The sequence below is a fragment of the Rhipicephalus sanguineus genome, chromosome 9 (assembly GCF_013339695.2).
Source record: "Rhipicephalus sanguineus isolate Rsan-2018 chromosome 9, BIME_Rsan_1.4, whole genome shotgun sequence".
In the NCBI taxonomy this organism is placed as follows: domain Eukaryota; kingdom Metazoa; phylum Arthropoda; class Arachnida; order Ixodida; family Ixodidae; genus Rhipicephalus; species Rhipicephalus sanguineus.
In genome coordinates, this window is record NC_051184.2 from 43644309 (window position 1) to 43660931 (window position 16623).

The following is a 16623-nucleotide window of genomic DNA, read 5'->3' on the forward strand; positions in this document are numbered from 1 at the left end:
GCCTCAAACATTTTCGCCTCCATCGAAAATGCAGCCACCGCGGCCGGGATTCGATCCCGCGACCGACTGCCTGCTATTGAATAAATGCTATCGAGAAGGAACAGGGGCACTTCTGTTGGGGACTCGGAGCGTGTGTCTTTACTCGCGGCCCTCGGGCTTAAAATATTTTTCCTTTGTTTTTTAACACAGTGAAATGTTCGTGAAAGGGTTGGAAGACAATGCGACAGCTGAACGGCAGCGATGAAGGAAATGTTAAATTTTCTTTTAAAAAAAAAAATACTGTGTTGCTAACTACTGTATAGGATATCGGTTGACATTCCACACAGTAAGCCACTTTACACCTTTAAGGGGGTTTTGCCGTGTCTATAACTAACACCCTTACACCCTAGGAAAAGGGTGTTTTCACGTATCAAAACACCCATACCATAGGGTGTTTCCAATAGCCTGAACACCCTTATCACTGAAAAATGTGAAAAATAAAATCTACCAGTCAGGGGACACGCAATTACAGATGACATCAGCGCTGAAGGTGCACGCACGTGCCAAACCGCACACACAACAGAGCGTATTTTAAAATACCACATGGACGGGAGCGCTCGTGCTACACAGCCTTACACTGACCATCTGGTATATATAGCCATAGTATCTTAAGCCGCCGTTCAGTGCCGGTGGAGATATTCCTGTTCCGTATAAATGAGCATTAAACATTAAGAGAATAGGCGTACATTTATGGTACGCTTGTAGATATCCCTAAAAGAGACATGCCTTTTAATCTAAACTCGCCTAAGATCCAACGACATTTTAATTAGCGAGTCCCAGTTATCATCTGGCACACTGTGGTACGGGCCATGGGTGTTTCGATAACCCATAACACCCTTACCTCCTAAAGGGTGTTTAGTTAGAGCATTACCCCGTAAAGGTTATTTTGGGGAAGGAAAACACCCTTACACCCTAATTTTTGCTACTTTTGGTTAGGCAAAAGGGTGTTTTGCTTGCTTGAAACACCCTTAAGGGTGCAAAGTGGTTTACAGTGCACGATTCTTTTTTAGGAGAAAAAATTTTGTGACAACTGAAACTAGCAGCAAATATCGAGTCAATTGTTAAAAATGCCAGTAGAAGGAACATTCTGCCTAGAATAAGGATGATAGAAATCGAGGTCCTTCGTTATTCCAATTGGATTGCGGTACTGTACATTGACTTCAGTTGTGTGCACCCAAGGAGCAACGTGTTTTACATAAAATTTCATTAATTCCTAAAACGTGCGCATCCAGCAGATACTGCACACTTACGATGTGCGAGAGGGCTTGTACAGGGCGTTTATGACGTCATATACCCTAGCAACGCAAAGCATCTATTATTTAAACACTGTCACGGCGGCAGACGAATCACAGAGCGGAGAAAAATTTTGAATTGCCGCTTTCTTTCGTAGCCTTGATTGGTCGTTTTTAATTAGGATTTCGAACTTCTTAACCGAATTTCTGGCAGTGGCCCTACGCAAGTTAAGTTAATCGGTATCAACAGTAGTCATAATAACGGACGCTCACGGAAAATTACGTTACTCGCTTCTTTTGTACGCATTTCATCGTCTATATAGTGCCTGCTCACAAAAACTTAGACTGGTCTGGGTGCCTGGCCACAAATACTATTTATGAATGAAACGGAAGACATCCTGACCGCTACTACCTTCGGCGACCATGTTCTACCAATACTTTCCCAATGTCAACTGACGAAACTACTGCCAGATTCAGGAGACCTTCAGTTATTCGAGAATAACTGAAGAATACTTAAAACGTGAGGTGGTTTTTTACTTGATTACAATGCCGGATGTCCTACCGTCGATTTTTGTCGTCACATGGCTGGCCTGATGGCGACCGCCACTCTCTGCACTGTGCCTAGATATGTGGAGTAGATGGGGCGATCGACCAACTTTTCCTTTTCTGCCGTCGGTTACAGAAAGAGATTCTAGAAAAACGATGTAGACAAACTGGCATGAATATTTAAATTCCGGACATTTTTTTTTCTTTTAAAGGCTGTTAATGTAGACACTGTCACAGGAATGTTTGCTCAGCCATGAATCAAATATTTGTTGCTGTCTGGGCGGCTTTCGCAAAGAGTTATATTAAATTACTCTTAAATCATATTTCGTCCTGAAATTTCTGTTTACCTCAGTGGCGAATCAGATTCCTTTTTAATATCACTGAGAGCTTGCCAATCCTCCGCAAAAATTAACAATTTCCATTAATCTTTTTTTTTTAATTCTTTATATCATCGTTATGTAATTTGTCTAACAATTAACAAAAAATCCAGTGATCCGATTTTTTGTGATTACCCCATGTAGATGCGTGCGTGGCCAGGGAACAACATCAGCACGGCCATCATCAATAGACTGCTTCAGTCGAGTCTTACATGAAAAAAGCCGGTGACATCAGCCCATGATGAACATTTCATCAAACAATACAGTCGTTACGGTAATAGATCAGAGCGAAATAAAATCAATAGAATTGCCTATTAATTGTCATCAAAATGCAATGTCCTTGCGCATAGGTATTCATGTTTTTACGTTAATATTTTTTTATGTTTAAACATATACACCTTGAATAAGTAAACTTTCTTTAATGCCTTCTTGTTAGCTTTATCGAATGCATTCCGTTCTTTCTCTTCTTGCCGCCCTATCCGCAGCAGAGGGACAGACCAATGGTACAACCCCAGCGGATGGCTTTACGATTTTTTAATATTGAACGAACTGTTATTGACCGCATCCACATTAAACTCAGTACCAGCTTTCGACAACGTATATGTGAAACCGAATGCCTACATTCACTAAGGTTTATTAACCTTAGCCAGGCCTTCATAGCGAGTATGAGCCACTTCTACAAAGTAAAACGATATCAACCACGTTACGTAAATACCGGAAGTTTTGGCACACAGACTGTGTGTTGAACGACCACGCCTCTTTCGTATCTCTGAGAACTAAAGCCCCTATATATCACAATGTATCTTCATTTATGATCCTGGAAATATGAAACCGAATGCTGTCAGCTAGGGGAAAATGAGCTGTGTCACTATAGAGGGGCAAAAACCTTGCTTGTCAACAAAAAAATTATTGCCGCTTTGTTTTCCCTGACAGAGTGAGCTACCAGTTACAACATCCCTCTTGTCTGTCTGGAATAGATGCGTGAAATTTATTCTTGCTTCAAATTAAATGACAAGTCAGTTGGATATTTGTTCTTTGCAGGAATAAATTGCATAGCATAAAATCTTTCTTTCTATTATAATATTCATTATGCTTAATTAAAAAAAAAACAGTAGACCAACAGCATCAGGAAGTAAGAAGAGAATGTGTGTGTTTAGGGAAAAGACAAATCGCTGACGATTACATCAGTACTCTTTAAACATAACAGTTTCATCCTAGGCAGGCACTGAGACATTATAGGAAATCACGAAGCAACACAGAGATCAAATTCCATGGATGCCAATGATATGAATGCAACACGTTCAGCTAATACGAAAACTAATGTTCAGCTACTGCTACTGAAGATGGTGTTATTGCATGCATATACTGCTGACATCAAATCAATCACGGAAGTTTTCATAATATAATAATTTTCATGGATCCTGTGGTTAGGAACAAGCGTGAACCTTCAGCGGGAACACGTTCGTGTTTTGTGTCAATTTACTCGTAAGCGTTCTGAATTGCCCTAATTGTACCACCGCCCCTGATTGTAACAAAATTTGTCTCGCACTCCTCTAACGAAATCAGGGTGACCACATGCATCTGGAGTAAAAGATGCTGTCGCATCAAACGATCCCCACGCTTCCCCACGATTCGATCACGCTTAGCGCGTGACGTACACTCCCATCAGGACATCGCGTGACTCGCACCGGAGCTGACTCCCCTGTTTACGGTTTCCGGTGACTCAGAGCCAGTATCTGAACGTCTTCAAGTTTCTATTATCGAACGATAAAAACGACGCCGAAACGAACGTGTCTTCCGACGACAAACCGAAGCGTTGAGCCAGTGGCCATCGCGGACGCGGTGGGAGGCGTTCCCGTTGCCACCTGATTGAAATGAGGAGGCAAACAACGTGAAATAGGCAATCGCGTGCGTCCTCCATTTTTCTTCATTTGGCGCCGTTCCAGCTAGGTCGACCGGAGCAACGCGCTGCATGTGTCGTCCATCTTGTTGTAAAGCGCTGCCCTTTTGTTGTTGTTCTTTCATTGGCTTTCTCGCGTCAAGCGGTCCGGCGGCTCTATTTGCTATCACGCTTCCTCGCCTCTTGTACGCGTTATCTCGGCTGCGAGATAAACGAAACTGCCGGAAGATCGTTAGCGGATTATACTACTGATTGCAGCGTATAATCTGTTGACCCGGCATCCCAACCAGACGACGAAAGGAAAAGTTGAGCAGACGACACGCCCGCCGGTGAAGACTTGATTGTTGGCAGAGCCCGGACAACCGCACGAAGCCGATCGATGCGCTCGCGCAGAAACTCTGGCGTTGAAATTCGTTAGGGCTGATCACTGACGGCGATCAGTGGGACTGATTACAGGGTTTTGCGAGATTATGTAAGTTGCGAAAGTTCGCGATTTCAACCTTTCTGTATTGAGAAAATTGCAATATTCTTATCTTGCGCCAGGGGCGTAGCCAGAATTTTTTTTCGGGAGGGGGGGGGGGGGGGGTTCAACCATACTTTACGTATATTCGTGCGTGTATTTGTATGTGTGCGTGCCTATATACGCAAGCAAAACTGAAAAATTTGGGGGGGGGGGGGTTGAACCCCCAACCCCCCCTCCCCTTTGGCTACGCCCCTGTCTTGCGCTCTTTGTGCCCATGGACATCTGCCCCCCCCCCCCCCCCCCCCCCCCCCCCCCCCGTTTCGCTTTGTATCGTCGCTGGCACTGCCGCGCTGCACGTAAAATCGCCGAGAGCATACCTATTTATTATTCAGGTAAATAAACTGATGATAACAATGGCGAAGCATATTTCACACTGCGCGAAATACGCGAGAACTGAAGCGCGAAGCGACGGAAAATGGCGCGCGTTGCCTGACCCTGCTGCAATCGGAGGGATCCTCTGTAAATGCGAGACGGCGGCGGAGGCCGCACCACGTGACCACCAGCTGTCTCCGTTGGAAACAGGGGAGCTTCTTGCTTGCTGCGGCAGGCGAGGCAGAGCAGTCGGGTTGGTCGCATTGTGGGCTTTGTTTTTGACAACAGCGCTGACCGAGGATTGCCTGCAGCTTCGCCGCCGCCGCACATGTGAGTTTCCTGAAGGATGAGCTATTATTTCGGCGCTCGCCAACAGCTTTATATTATTTCGCCGCGTGTGCTTTGCCGTGCGCACTCCAATGTCTTCTCCGCACCGAAAGAAAAGGCGTCTTGCCGACGCGTTTTTGCCTTTTGTATTTGCCGGGTATCGTTCGGATGAGTCAGACCCGTCTTTGTTCGATGGTTTTAGCCACCGGTCCTCAAGCGGTTGTCATCTAAACAAAGCGATTTTCCGCAATGTCTACGTAGTGCCCCCTCTTGCTGTACAGCCAGCCGCTAGCGATCGTGTGCGGCCCCCGGAGCGTGAAACACACACGGATCACTTTTGCGGGTCACACAATACCCAGCGCGCTGTCGTGATTCGAAGCAGCCTTTTGTTTTTTTTTTTGTTTTTCGCCTGTGTTGTCCGCCTGCGAGAAGCGTCGGATTTCTTTTACATGCGGATCCCGTGGCTCTGCGTAAACATCTGTACGCGTCGCATACCCATCTGCTGCGGACGAGTCTGCGTGCCGAATTACGGGATCACACGTCGTGTCCCATTTCCGGCAAAGTTTACCTAAAACTACGACTTCGAACAGAAGTTGCCCGGCTCCCTCCGAAGCGTTTGGGCCCCCGAATGCCGCTGTGGTTCGAGTTCCTGAGCTTCGCGGCGCACAACTTCTGGTTCGAGTCGCTGGACTTCGCACACCACGTCTGGTTCGAGTCCCGGGACCTCACGCATCGCCTGTGGTTCGACCTCCTGAATTTGGCTCAACGCCTCTGGTTCGAGTCCGCGAGCCGAGCGCACAGCCTCTGGTTCGAGTTCCTGCGATTTGCTCAGCATCTGTGGATCGAGGCGCCGCGTTTCGCTCGCCGTCTGTGGTTTCTGTCGTTGGACATTGCGCGTCGTCTGTGGCTTGAGTCCCAGGACTGCTCGCGTCGCCTGTGGCTAGAGTTCCTGAACTTAGCGCGTCATCTGCGGCTCGAGCTACTGCGCTTAGCGCGATTAATCGACGGTGAGCTGATTTGCTTTTGTTGCTTTAACTCTGACGAGAGCCTTTCTCAAAGCACCATATGATTAGTGGTTCACCAATTAGTACTGAAGAGGTTTGCCTGGCTAAGGGCTTAGTCAGAAATTTTTTCGGGGTTGGGGGTTGGCGGCCCTAACCCCCCTCTTATGTATGTTCGTGCGTATGCTTGTATCTGGACGTAAACTGTTGCTCACAAAGAAAAAACGGGGACACAAGAAGAAACACAGATAGACAGACTAAGCTCAAAAGCTTTTGTGCGCAACACTTGACATCCAGATGAATTACCAACAAGCCCAAGTGGAAACCCTCCTGTATGCTTGTATGTGTGTGCGCACATATACACATCAAGATGTAAAAATTTCGGGGGGTTTGAACCCCCCAACACACCCACCCCTGGCTACGCCATTGCGCCCGGCGGTGCGTTAAGCGAGCTAATCCCATATGGTATGATGATGAAGTGATGTACGCGGTTCGAGACATGTACAGACCGTGCACAAAGCTCACAAGCTAAAGTATTTCATTGGAACCAGTGTCTTCGTTGAATGTAATTCAGTGGCAGTGCTTGTCCACTGTCCAAATCATGTCTCTTAACTCTAAAGATGACTTTTTTTTTATTGATGTCGAGTTCAGACATTAAGGCTCTTTCTGCACTAAACACCTTCCGAGGGCAGAGTAAGTGGACTATGTTTTTGCATATGTTGCACACAGGGCACTGTACTAACTTGTTCGTTTCAATGGTTGGGACATCTTGGAAGCTGTTGTGGCCTCAAGCGTACTGCTCTGGTTCAGTATATGCGGCCATTGCGAGCGAGCTATCACAGGTTGCAAAGATGCCTTTCTTTAAATGTCCCGCCTCGCTATGTGCCCAGCTGTACTTGTAAACTAGGCATATCTTTTTGAATACGATGACCCCCTTATTTAGAAAAACAGTCATGTTGTTAGTTGATGGAAGGTGAGCAGTACCTCATATTGCATGGATTAGTGAACTCATGATCTGGCATGACACTGATAAGATAAGAGGTGAAACAGCTGTGGCATCTTTGGGTTAAGCAGTGGGTGAGTCATTGACAGAGCAGCATTGGCACTCTGGAACCGTTTGTTATTTTAAAAATATCTTACAGGTCCTAGAGGGACAGCATAAGGAGAGATGTTCAATAAATGATAGAGCTATCTCATGCAAATTATAAAAGACATAGTAGCTGCAATGATTCGATGCACTTGAAAAGCAAAAAAAAAATGGAAAGGCAGGCGGTGGTGCTGATATGCATATAAAATCCTGTTACAACAAACGAAAGTCCACAGAAAAAAAAATGCTAGGTACAATTGTCTTGCCCTACGTTGCAAAGGTAGCAGATGTACTCCAGCATAGTACGTGGTACATTACAGCATGTTCTAGAAGCATCCCTATAAGAATGAAAAGCAAATGCACCTCCTGCCGAAAATATATGATTGTAGTTAGAGCTTTCATTTCACAGTTAAAGCAGTTCCAACCAAAATAAATGTACAGGTGCAGTAGCGTGCGACAGTGACAAAGTGGGTATTGTAATGACCATCCTGTATGTACGGCAGTTACTGTGAAGGTACACACACTGCGTCGCACACTGTATGTAGACATTTGTTACGACATCATTGGCAGCTATCCTGAACACGCACTTTTTCGACTCTCTGAGCACTCTGCATTTTGTGCTACGTGGATATTCTGCCACAGATATTTTTTTTTTTTTTGGAGCTCTGCACCGGCGCCTCTCTAGTGCGTCCAGATTTGTTTGCACTGTCCCCCGGTTGGTCTACAAGTACAAACCACCTTTATATTCTGTACTGCTGCAACCACAGCATAAGTTATGATTGAAAAGCGGGTTTACAGAAAAGGACAGGTGTTAGTCGAGTGGCGTACTACCTCCATCCTCGCTTCCTTGGTTTGTAACATAGGTAAACATGCCTTCACATGAGATCAGGTTTGAGAGTGGCAACTAGGCTCATTACGGGGCTGTAGTTCCATTTTTGTGTCCACTGGTTTGTGGATGTAAATCATATAGACTGTATTTAATGTGCTTTTGCAACTGGTCCAAGTCACACAAACGTGGGGTTTCAAGTAGGCATTATATCCATGTGTTGTACTCATTCAAACATGCTTACACTGTGTCTTATCTACAGGACGCATGCCCTCGTTCCTTGTGTAAATGCAATCAGCAACCAAGGGCCGCAGCTGCAAGCTTGTATTCTTTTAACATTGTGCAGGCGCCAAATGTCGCAATGTGTCTGTATATGCCTCAGTGTGGAACATAATTCTCGGGAAATGTTGGCCATCTAAACACAGAGGAGTAAACAAAGACACTTGTGTATTCTTGGATTGCCACATATAAGCATATGTCACTGACGCGATTGTTTTTACTTGCTGTCTACAGTCAGCGTTAGGCTGAATGTTTGGCGAATGTGTTGGTTGCTTGCATACGTGTATTGTTTAAGCTACCTTTGGGGAACCAATTACGCAGGATACATTAGAGGGGAGCTTTCGCATTACTGCTAAGACAGGAAACTGTTTCTTTATTTTTTCTGCAAACTTAAAGCTACATGTGATGTATTAATAGATGCGAAATAAAAAGTAATTATTGTGAGTAGTTATAGAAACAAGCCATAAGAACGAGCTGTTGCAAAAGGTAGGGGCATAGCAGATGCCTCTGCAAATGTCATTGGTACGGAATGAATGGGCCAAAGTGCAAAGTGGGCACACCAAGTGGCCACAGCATGATGTTTTGTGAGGCCCTGCCCTAACGCATCCCCCGGTTCAACCACAATTTTTGTGTGTCAATTTTCTGCCAAAAGAGAAAAAAAGCCTTAATAGAACATGTAAGCCTTCTGCCCGCATCATGTGCCGACGTGACAGCCTGTGACAAGGAACTGCGTAGTTGCAAGAGCCGATTCTTTGCATTGTGTATAAAAACGGCCTGTGCGCTGTATGCTTGAAGGTGAGCATGCTGCTGTCAACTAAAGCACAGGTTGTTCCTTGAGAGTTAATCATTTTTTTTCCCACAACAATGCATTTGACGAGCGCTTTCAACTAATGGCTAGCAGCAAGGCTGTGCACTCTGCACTGTACGCCCTGCTTCGAAAGGTATCACTAGCGGCATTGCCACCACCATACACTGCTCCAGTAGCCCACTATATCCTGAAAACTATATTATCCTTTATTATAAAACAGCAACAAGGATGCAGATAGCTCCAAAGGAGGAAACAAAAGGCTGGCTCTTGACCGCAGTCTATTCAAAGAACATTGTTAATAAGCTTTTCGAAAATGCTGCCTGGCAGACAGGTAACATTAAACGGCGTACCCAATACAAAAAAGAAATAAAATGAAAAGGCGCAATGTAGAGCTGCTGTTAATGTGGTTGCATGCACTCCACTCATAGGAGGCGTGAGAACGTAACAGATATTTAACTTCCTGTGTGTTAGAGGTATCGATGGTTGGCTTGTACAATCATCTTGAAGTTGACAAATGTGAAAGGCTTCACTATTTGGACGGTTAAGCTGACTATGGATATGAGTGCAGGCAAGAATGATGGTGTTAGTGTAACAAGACAAACAGCTGAACTTCTTGTTCCCACTGTAAGTTGAATGGCCTGACAGAGAGTGTTCAGACAGTTTCTTGTGTCCGTGTTTGCACGCCCAGTCTTTTCACATGCTGACAGAAAAGCTAGAAATTTCCCATTATTCTCCCGCTCTCTCTTATAACAGTGCGCACCACTAGTGTCATCCTTCTGCTGGGCGTTGGCTCCTTCGTCTGCTACAAGCTCTACTGCCAGCTGAGGCAGCGCTTCCGCAGGCGCAAGAAGAGGGAGACAGCGGCGCTGCGGAAGGCCCACGTGCGGAGCTGGATATCCGGAGTTGAACATGGACGAGTACAGGTTGGTAGAGCTCTGGTGCATCGTGATGCGAGTCTGCATGTCTGTGTAAGCCAAAGAGGTTTAAAAAAAAAAAACTGCTGGAGTGGTATGTCTGGAAAGTGAAGCCAGGCCTCCACCATCTTACTCCGGGCACAATAAAGCGTTAGCAAACAGCAAATAAAAAGCAGTGATTGCCTCACGCGCCGTACAAATTTAGTATTGGTAGTTTTTCCGGACAGGTACTGGTTTCCTTAACAAGCCTCAAAGCAAGTTTTAGTAGAGATCAAATTACCGACACTCATCTAGTTATGTTTTGTCAGGAACAGCAATCTCTTAATATTTAGGCTAGCATTTATGTTAGCAGGGCAAAAGCACTTTATGTCTGATCGGGCATCACACGAGAAGGCAATGTTTCTGAGGCAAGGCAAATGAAATGCTGGCTTCACATCTGCTGCTAAGACCTTGTGAAAGCTTCCACTCCAGAACTTTTTTTTTTAAACCTCCTTGGTTTAAAGCCCACTCCTTTAAGAGCTGCCCCCGAGGACCTACCAAAGTAGCATGATTTGACAGCTCTTTCAATGTGTTGTGGTAATCGTTATAAAACTGAGCAAGGCATTGGTAGGGCGCAAGTTTGTAATAAGTGCTGTTAGTTTGTTAGTCCAGAATCTACAAAAACACAGTGACACAAGAGGTATGGGTGCTATGCGCATCTTGATCAGAGACGAACATTGGCACATGCACGAGCATGTGGACACTGCAGCAGAAACATGGAAGGAAAAGAGCTAGGTTCTTTAAGCTACGGTGCTGGTGTTGAGTTCTGAGAATCCCACAGACTGCCAAACGAACAAATATCTCGATCACAAGAGAATTCGATCCTTGCTGTTGCTTCGAAGCATAGGTAATAGACCTAAAGCTTTTTTTATTTTGTTCATGCCATGCGAAGCTGTAAGTTCGATGGAGAGAGAATTAATGTTAGCTGAAGCAAAAGGTAATAGAAACAGATTGCCCCTGTGTGAGATGTTTAGATCGTATTCTCCAAGCCACAGAGAAATGTTTTGGTGTGTTTACAAAATTATTGGATATTGCTGGTTTGCTCGAGGTGTCACCAGATATTGTCAACAACCCGATAGTATTTAAGAATGGCTTATCATACCATCCTATGGCAAAATTAATGTTTTTGTGGTCCTAAAGAAGCATAACTTACTGATACGTTTCTACTCAACATTCCCTTACTGTCCCTTCAATTAGGTAAAGTGTTCTGAGAAAGCATTGTTATCTTTTCGTGCACGCATCTGGTGCTAGAAATGTCATCCTGTCTGCTTGCAGGAGTGCTACCTAGAAAGCGACAATGAGTCCGAGATCAGCGAGGCATCGCTACCTGCAACCAGCCAGGCATCTTTCGGCGACATTGTGAGTGAACCTCTGTCTAATTACGCAATTCGTTATGTGCTTGAGTGCCTCTTGCGTAATTATCTGCTAGCGCTGTCCTTGCGTAACCCAAACTCTTGCTTTATCATTATGTGATAAAGCAAGAGTTTGGGTTAGCACATACTACCATAATGATAAAGCTTGCTTTATCATTATGGTAGTATGTGCTTCGCATTGTTCTTGCTTTCTGGTGAAGCTTTTAGAATGGCTTTCTGTGCTGTTTCTTGCAAAGTGCTACAGCTAACTGCTAGAGTTTTTGTTGCTCTTGGCTGTCTAACCACTGCGAGAATAGTTGCTGCATCACTGACTCCCAGGCTGCGTCGCATGGTAACTTGTATTTTACCACAGAACTTGCGTCTGGCTCAAAGTAAAAAATTTCCCACGACGAGTTCTCCCCTTTTAGATGTGTTATCCTTGAGAGGAATCCAAATTGTGCTGCATATTTTTTTATTCATGCTTTTCTTTGTCTTTTTTTAATCGATGTGTAGGTTTCACTTTAAGTAAGTCCTCGTCAGATTTTTGTGGGAGCTTTGCGACACCAAGATAGTGTCATTTAGTGTAGCTTCAGATGTTCCAGGTACCAGAAACAGTTTGTAGATATCTTTAAGCATTTCACGTTTATGGATTTAGTGTTGTTATGGACGACAGCAGTAATTGTCCACGCAGGAAGAAAATGCAATAAAAAAACCTGTGAGCAAAAATCTACAGATACCAACAACGCCAAAGTCCATGATGATCAATTATACGGCATAGTTCATTGATGCATTCAACTGCCTTTGCAACGCATCGCTGCTTTGCCCTTTCAGCCCCAGCCCGTGACTGAGCATGCCCAAGCTGAAAAGAAATGTGTACGTTTTTCTTATTTTTGCGTTTACGCACTATTTTTGGCACTACACCACGACTTGGGAAGCTTGCGCACCACTAACTCCTCTCCTTCTAGCATGCATGGCATCACTGAACATTTTTTAACATATCCTACACTCACTTTTTATCTTTTTTCACTTCTTTTTCTTCCTTGGCTTTCATTCGAGTAGGCAAGTGTTATCTCTGAATGACACACCAAGATATTTTGCCCACAGATACTTTGTCATCTGCTGTGGCAACTTAGTGATTTTCAGCCTTGGCAGCCACAATTCGATAATTTGAAATGTGGAAACACCAGTGTACTTAGAATGGGCACACGTAGGAGAACCCCAAGTGGTCGGAATTTTTCCGTAGACTGCTACTATGGCATGCCTTGCAATCACATTTTGATTTTCGCATGTAAAACCATAGAATTTTTAAATGTTTTGTGGCTGCAAAGTTAAAGTGCGAGAAATTCAACTGTACACATGTAGCCCGAACAAGATTACTGCGGCTTTCCGTAACTCTAATATTAATAATCAATGTCTCCTAACTTTTTATGATACAGTAAATAAAGCAGTTATACGTTTCTCACACTGCTTGTGCTGTACACACAATGGTTTTGTACCTTTTCAGGCAAAAATGCCGTTATTATAAAGCGTGCACTTTATTCCTGGCCTGTGGAATGTGAAGGAACGTTGTCGTGCTATTTTGCGGTACTGTTGCGTGATCACTACAATACTGCGCTATTTTTTGTTTTAGGGAGAGTTGGTGTTTCTTCGTGTGTGATAAGGATTTTAAGTCATGTTGACTCAATGCTGTGTGGCTAATTGATGTCTACGCTGATGTGCCTTACAGTGTGCTTTGCTTATTATCACATACAACCAAATCACTCGCAAAGTTGGTGTGAACATAGTATATACCGCAACATGCACCAGGCGTTTGTAGTTCATCTTATGCTCAAGCTAAACAGCTTTTTTTTAAGTGTCGTTTAAAGCCTGCCGCAGTTTCATAGAAAACCTCCATGAAGTTCTCTTGGACGCAACGGAATATTAATACCTATGGTGACAGTTTTACGCAGGATGCAAGAAAGGAACATAAGGGTACAAGCCAGTGCTGTAGAAATTAAGCGAACAACACATTTATATCTACTGCAGCTTTCCAGCACGAAAAGCGGGTGCATTCATTCACAACAAGTCGAGTTCGCAGCTATACTATCTTGAAACAAGTGAAACTTGTACGCCTTTTTTTTACACCAAAGCCCTAGACAGATGTTTTATGCATCCATCTTTGTTCATTTCGATCATATGCTTGAATGGTGAGGCAACTGTCACATTGTTTTTATGCTTGGAAATGATACTAGTACTATTTTCACACCTGCAATGTAGCAGTGGTGTTTTGGGACGTGCCTGCATGGTGGTTCTTTCTCCGGTATCTCTGCCATACCGCATTCATTTTCTCTCTGCTTCCTGCATAAAATTTGTGCCAGAATGAATGTGTAGAATGTGACTGAAGTTAGTGCATCCATGTGTCGAGCGCATTAGGAGAGTTGCGCACGGTACGATTATTGTTGACTGGATTATGATTATGCGCGGATTATGATTGTTGACCCTCGCATGGCACGCAGGATGCCAGCTCAAGCTGCGGCGGTGGCTTCCTAAGCGACGACGACATTTGGGACATGGGAGTGACGTCGAGCAACCCTTATGAGCCGGTGCGCTTCGACAGCCAATCGGGCGACGTTCGCTTTCAGGGATGTGCGCAGCCCAAGGCTTCGACGCCACTCAACATCGCCAGAAATAACCAGAAAGGCGGCAGCGTGCGTCATCGCAACAAGTGAGTGTTGTCACAGCACGACTCCTTATTTAAGCACCGCAAAAACGTTTTGTGTCCGCCTTCTCGCCCGGACGACTGTCACGTCTCCCGTGATGCGTGAGTTATGCGAAGGAAGTATAATATAACGATTTGATGCAATGGCCTTTTGAGAGCTTAGTCAAGAGATTGAATGACAGAAACTTGGTGATAGCGATGCCTCTATTAACCATAACATTTATCGGAATCATAAGTACTGTATTGCTCTATTTCTTAGCTTTTACTTGGCATTTTTAAATCTGTCTCCTTTGTATGTGACAAGCAACATAATGTAGCACTCAGTTACCTGCTTGTCGCTTTTTTTATTTTTCTTGTAGGCTAACTTTGAACACGCTCACATTGCTACTTATTCCAGGAAAGCAAAGTCAGCAGGAAGTCCCGTCACACGGCAGACCGATCACAGCCCGAGGGCGAACCCGAGTGTCAAGGCAGACAGCGGGTCCGGAGACGTCCCGGCGTCCGTCAAGAACAACAACAACAACGTAGACGACCGAGCGCCGCTGTCCGACGATTCCATCTCCCAAGAGCCCGAGGGTCTACTAGACTCGCTTTCCTACGAAGGTGGTGGCGAGGCGGCAACGCCATGGGCAAACGACACCGTGTCCCTTCTCGCCAACTTCAGCATCGGCTCACTGAGCGAACGCAACCGGCGCACGGAAGAGCTCATCTCATCCCGCGCCAACAGCCAGGGAGAGGAGACCGACGACTTCTCCATGGGCGGCATGGTCTCCGACTCCGCACTGCTGCGGCTCCGCAATTCACATTCTCATCAGCTTTCCGTGGACAGTGAAGCATCTGACTTGAGTATCTTTGAGAGGGCACAGGCACCTTTGGAGGTTCCCTGCGAGGCATTTGAGACCATCGACAAGATAGAGACCATCCTCCACGACACCAAGCAAGAGCTGCTTGACCTCGACGCAGATTTGGTCAGCCTCCGTGTGTTCCAGAAGCTCCCAGCAAACTACGATGTCGTGCTGGGCGATGCCGGCAAGAAAAGCGGCGACGAATCTTCCAACCGCCGTGCCAGCATACGCAATGCAGAGATCCATACGGACAGCGGCAGCGACTTCGGGAACTCTCTCGAGTCGGACAGTGAGAGGCTGGTCAGAGAATCGTCTGGGCCCAGCTTGGAGTGGGACTCGCTTCCGCTGTCGAAGCAGCCAGCGGAGCTGCAGCACGAGTCGGACTCCACGGACTTCGGCACGTTCAGCGAGTGGTCCGAGAGCGAAGATGGCGGCGCGCCCCGTCCGAGCGTGCTCGGCGTCGTGCGTCGCCACAGCAGTGGCAACATTCACAGTAAGGGCACACTCCGCGAGGAGATTCAGCGCATTCTCTACGCGGAGTCGGAATCGTGGAAGCGTAACCTAGTGCGAAGCCACACACTGCCAGTGGACCAAAGCTTGCCCGAGTCGGAACGGAACTGCGATGCTCCATCGTCGGAGACACGGGAGTCCCTTTCGCTACACAAGATCACCACCGTACCCGAGGAGAGCACTCTCAGTCCAAGCAGTGTGTCGGACTTTGCTTCGCTCGCTGCGAGCAGTGATAGAGACGCTTCCATGGATACCAATGGCAATGACCTGATGGACGTGGAAAGGGACGACGAGGGCTCCAACTTTGAATCTGCTGAATCACCAGTTTGTGTTGAAGACAAAGTGACACTGGCTGACTACATCTTTGGGCTACGCCGAAAGAGGAAGCACCAGCCTGGTGATGGAATGGAAAAAGTAGGTTTGACTTCAGATCACTCTTTCGATTGTTGCTGCATGATTGATTTAGAAGGAATGCTTTGTGATGTTTGAGTTGCAGGTCGTTTCGGCAGCTTCATCTCAACCAACTTCATTATCCTTTGGTTGTAATTAAAACTACTTTAAAACACCGATCAAGTGCCCCCACTTGAGCAAGCACCCCCTCCAATTATCTTAGGATCTCTTCAGAGTCTTTGCTCACTAATCATTACCAAACATAACCACTCTCTCTCGAACTTCCTCTCTTTCACTCAAAGAGACTCTCGTGAGCGTGTTTAAGTGGCGCAGAGTTTGTAATGCACTTACCGTATTTATTCGAAAATAGGTCGGGCACGAATATAGGTCGACCCCTACTTATAGCGCTCTACGAGAAATAAAAAAAAAATATTCGAAAATAGGTCGACCCATGTTTTTTTTTTAGAAACAGGAAAATTGAAACATAGCACACCTTTATTTACAATTAACTTAGCGCCCTAGTCACTGCCGGGAGTGTCATGTTCGTCAGATGTGCAAGGAAGGTTGTCGGATTCTTCGCAGGCATCCTCGGCATCCGAAATGACGTCGACTTCGCTG

The 16623-nt window shown here is 45.6% G+C and overlaps 1 protein-coding gene across 6 annotated transcripts in view; it reads left to right on the forward strand.

Annotated features, from left to right (window-relative positions):
- Positions 1–16623, forward strand: part of LOC119405069 (uncharacterized) — a 78393-nt gene that overhangs the window by 49757 nt on the left and 12013 nt on the right. For 3 of the 6 annotated variants that reach the window (XM_037671840.2, XM_037671838.2, XM_037671836.2), the window contains exons 2-6: positions 10011–10180; positions 11486–11569; positions 12394–12435; positions 14058–14266; positions 14658–16029. In XM_037671840.2, coding sequence (XP_037527768.1) covers positions 10011–10180; positions 11486–11569; positions 12394–12435; positions 14058–14266; positions 14658–16029 — 1877 coding nt within the window. Of the gene's footprint in view, positions 1–4955; positions 5260–5559; positions 6264–10010; positions 10181–11485; positions 11570–12393; positions 12436–14057; positions 14267–14657; positions 16030–16623 lie in introns of those variants that run through there. The other 3 variants (XM_037671835.2, XM_037671833.2, XM_037671834.2) reach the window with 3 other exon arrangements.